A 4,139-nucleotide genomic window follows, 5' to 3' on the forward strand; every position below is an offset into this window, starting at 1 on the left:
ACACACACACACACACACACACACACACACACACACACAATTTACAGAGAATTTTGTATTATAATACATTGTGTATGTTATTGCTGTACAATTAATTATACAAATGTGAATATTATAGAAGCGTCCTGTACATAAAAGACAAAGAGATAGTTACGAACGCATCCTGAAGTGTGTGACACATCTTATTTATCTATTAGTAGAAACGGCGAATTCTGATGAGGAGAAAGCTCTAATGCACGAACTAGTCCGTGGTTTAGTGAAACAAAATCCAAGAACTGTTTATACAGAGGACACACTTCTCCATCTTTGCGTTTCTAGTTTAAATACAATTAATTCTAGTTATTTTACTTCTGCCGATGATATGCATGTAAGTATGGATCTTCAGTTATATATTAATTAATATTCTATAATTAAAAATTATTATTCCCTGGACTTACTTGATGGAAAAATCGATTATAAATTAGATATGGAGGAAATACATATACATATGTACATATATAATAATAGAAATATGTGGTGCATATTTTCAGACAATTTTTCCACGTTTAGATGTTGTTAAATTACTCTTAGATTGTGGGACATATGTTGATGCTAGAAATATAATGCGATCAACACCTTTACATGTAGCGAGTAACGCATATAATTTCCGCAATCCTGTAAGTATTTTTCTTTATACATATATTTTTTATATAGAATTTTGTATAAATCAAACTTAATGATTTATATTTGTAATAGCTGATAAAATTATTGTTGGATTATGGCGCACACTTGGATACACCAAATAGGGCGGGAGATACACCAGCGCGATTGATATCCTCTAATCCACTAAATAGTATCAACCTCCTTAATTATACTAGCCTTCAGTGTCAGGCCGCGCAAGCTGTTTGTAAATATGGAATTCGTAGTACGGAATTACCTATTACGTTACGTTATTTTCTTGAACTTCATAGAGAATGATATTGATAATATTTTCAAATAACTTGAATGTTTATTAAGAACAATCTTACAACGTATTTTGTTATAATTCCAACATATACGACAATATCAAAAGTTTCGTATGTAGTAATAAACAATGGTATATATTAATTATAATTAATTAATGCAGATTATAAGAACATCATAGAAAAAAAACATAACATAATGTGAAATGAAACAATGTCAAAATTTTAATTATATATAAAGAAAGTACTATTTTTAGAATCCTCCTGTTAAGTGTGATCTAAATTGTAAATATCGCGCATGCAATTTAAGACATCAAAGTGAAAAGACTGAATGTGAGAAAAGAGTGCTTCTATAAAAACTAATTTTCTCGATGAGATATACTTATATATACTTTACAATGTGTAAAATCGTTTTTTTAATACTTCTATACAGCGACTTGCGTAATCTAATTAAATATTAAGAGTTCGTGCAATTTTGGACAGCCATTCTTAAATATTGCAAGATATTGCTGAATAAAAATCTGTATTCAAAAGTCATTAGGCATATTATACTAATTAAAAAAAAAATACTTTACGCAGTAGAAAATATAAACATTGGCAATATGAATTGTTTTTTGAAGATACAAACTATAACTGTATAAAAATAAGAACATTATATGCAAGATTTTTGATTTATTAAAATTTTAATTTATTAAATTTTAGAAAGAATTATATTAAATTTTTTTCAAAAATATTGTAAATGGTGCTTTTTTATGATACGTATTTGTCTAAAAAATATTTCTATTGATTTTTAGAATATCATCTAATAATTCTGTTTAAGTTATTGATTAATTGATATAAAAACTGTAATAGAGTGCCTTTATATTCTATATATTTTGTATTATATATTTTATAATAATGTTACTAAATATTTTTTGTAATTCAGATGTTGATATATAATGAAGCATCTTGATATTATTGAGCGTTTTCTTTTTATATTATATTTTTTATTTAAGTTTAGATTTTATTTTTTTATTTATCGTTTATAAATTGTATTTCTAGAATTATTGCTTTTTACACTGAGCTATTACATCAAAATTAGATAATTTTTTATATATGGTTAAGATATGAATCTCCAAAATTATTTGAATTTAATAATTACGTTATATCTCAAATCGCTATATTACTCCATTGGGAAAACTCAACTTTTCTGTGATAGTGACAAGTTCGCTGCCTCTGCTGTGCAAGAATGCCCGCCAATAAAAGTTAATTTCGCATTCGTCATTCCCTTAATCTAATCTGTAAAAATCCTGATGTGATAACAAATATTAAAGTAAAACCAAAACTGCGCTGGAGAGTATAACTGAGAATTATACAAATACAATATAAGAATTATTGGATTCCTTTATCAACATCTGAATTATAATTAAGACTTTTGCTTACTAATTTATTTTTTCATGTATGTAATTTAAGTCTTTAAGTTTCGCTTTATAGTTTAGATTTGTTTGTTATTATTACCTGCAATATAAAGATTTATAAAAATGATAATATGTTGATAATATATATTTGAAACGCTGAAAAACTATCAATCACACAATATAAATTTTAAAACATGCAATCTTGAAATTAATACACAATTAAAACCTAATAAAGTTGATATGTAATACAGTATTTGAAATCAGCCTTAAAAACTTAATCTAAATTATATACAAATTGCTTTTTAAGTATTTCAGCGTTTTATTTAAGAATATAAGGATATGACGGATATGCCACATAATTAAAATGTCAATAAAAATAAATAGCGAAATTTATCGATATGTTTTGCATAAAAATCTATAAATTTTAACTACATTATCGAACATAGTGACTATCATATGTGAGGCTATTACAAACGTTCATTAAAAAATGATAAGATATTACAATTTATTATACAATATATAATTATACAATATATGAGCGAGAATATTAATTGATACAAAATTGAAAACAAATGCGTTATAAGTACACAGTTGAAGCAAACGTCACATTCTTGTATATCCCAATCTGCATTAAAACTTAGCAAAAAAACTTTTGTAAAGCGATTAAAAAAAAAGATTTGAATTGTTACAATTGGCACTTTATTTAAGCACGTAAATATTAGGAATATACTCACATCGATCTTCTTGTTTGAATATAACGCATTGCAAATGTAATGTATGTTGTCTTTTATATGCTCACGATATCTTACTGAACTAATTAATGGTATATGAAATAAAAAATTATTATAACAATTTGAACGTTTAACATCCTTTTACTTTATCTGGTTCTTTATTTTCTTTACATAAATTAATGTTTCTTTAAATATTATTTAATATTTATAACATAAATAATGTTCTTTTCACATAGTGAAATAAAGAGAGCATATAAAATTGAGCCTGTTAGGTGTATAAGCTTAAATCCGCTGTTTTTTAATCAGAAAAACATTTTTTTTCTTAGGAAGCAAAAACAAATTTATTCAAAATACTTGCCCTCGCTAACTATACATTTTTCCCATCTTTCGGGCAATTTGTGTATACCACGCCAAAAAAAATTCCTCATCTTTCGAGGCAAACCACTCATCAAGCCATTTTCGGACGTCTTCGTAAGAATCGAAGTGCCGCTCAGCGAGCGCGTGGCCCATCGACGAAAACAGGTGATAGTCAGAAGGTGCCAGGTCTGGTGAGTAAGCGGGATGAGGTAGCATTTCCCAGTTGAGTGTCTCCAAGTAGTTTTGGACCATTGTTGACGATGGTGCGTTGTCGTGGAGGAAAATCAGTTTGTCATGTCTTTTCCGATAATGCAGCCTTTTTTCACGCAGAGCACGGTGCAATTTGATCAGTTGTTGGTGATAGCGGTGAGCATTAAGAGTTTCACCAGGTTTTAACAGCTCGTAGTAGATGACACCCTCCTGATCCCACCAAACGCACAGCATCGTCTTCCGTCCGAAGCGATTTGGTCTTGAGGAAGATGTTGATGGTTGGGCGGGATCAATCCAAGATTTCTTGCGTTTAGGATTCTGAAAATAGATCCACTTTTCATCGCCTGTCACAATCCGATGCAGGAACGACTCTCTTTTTTGTCTGGCAAGCAGAATTTGGCATGTGTTTTGGCGTCGCTCCATCTGCCTATCGTTCAGTTCATATGGTACCCATTTTCCGATCTTTTGAACTTTCTCCATGGCATGTAGCCGCATGGAAATGG

The 4,139-nt window shown here is 29.1% G+C and overlaps 1 protein-coding gene across 1 annotated transcript in view; it reads left to right on the forward strand.

The window, feature by feature from the left end:
• Nucleotides 1-957, forward strand: part of LOC105626833 (protein fem-1 homolog A) — a 13,057-nt gene extending 12,100 nt beyond the window's left edge. The window contains exons 6-8 of the mRNA XM_012208126.1: nucleotides 119-367; nucleotides 531-656; nucleotides 736-957. Of these exons, the coding sequence (XP_012063516.1) occupies nucleotides 119-367; nucleotides 531-656; nucleotides 736-957 (597 nt within the window). The remainder of the gene's footprint in view (nucleotides 1-118; nucleotides 368-530; nucleotides 657-735) is intronic.
• The last annotated feature ends 3,182 nt before the right edge of the window (nucleotides 958-4,139 follow it).

This window comes from Atta cephalotes, assembly GCF_000143395.1.
Source record: "Atta cephalotes unplaced genomic scaffold scaffold00006, whole genome shotgun sequence".
In the NCBI taxonomy this organism is placed as follows: Eukaryota; Metazoa; Arthropoda; class Insecta; order Hymenoptera; family Formicidae; genus Atta; species Atta cephalotes.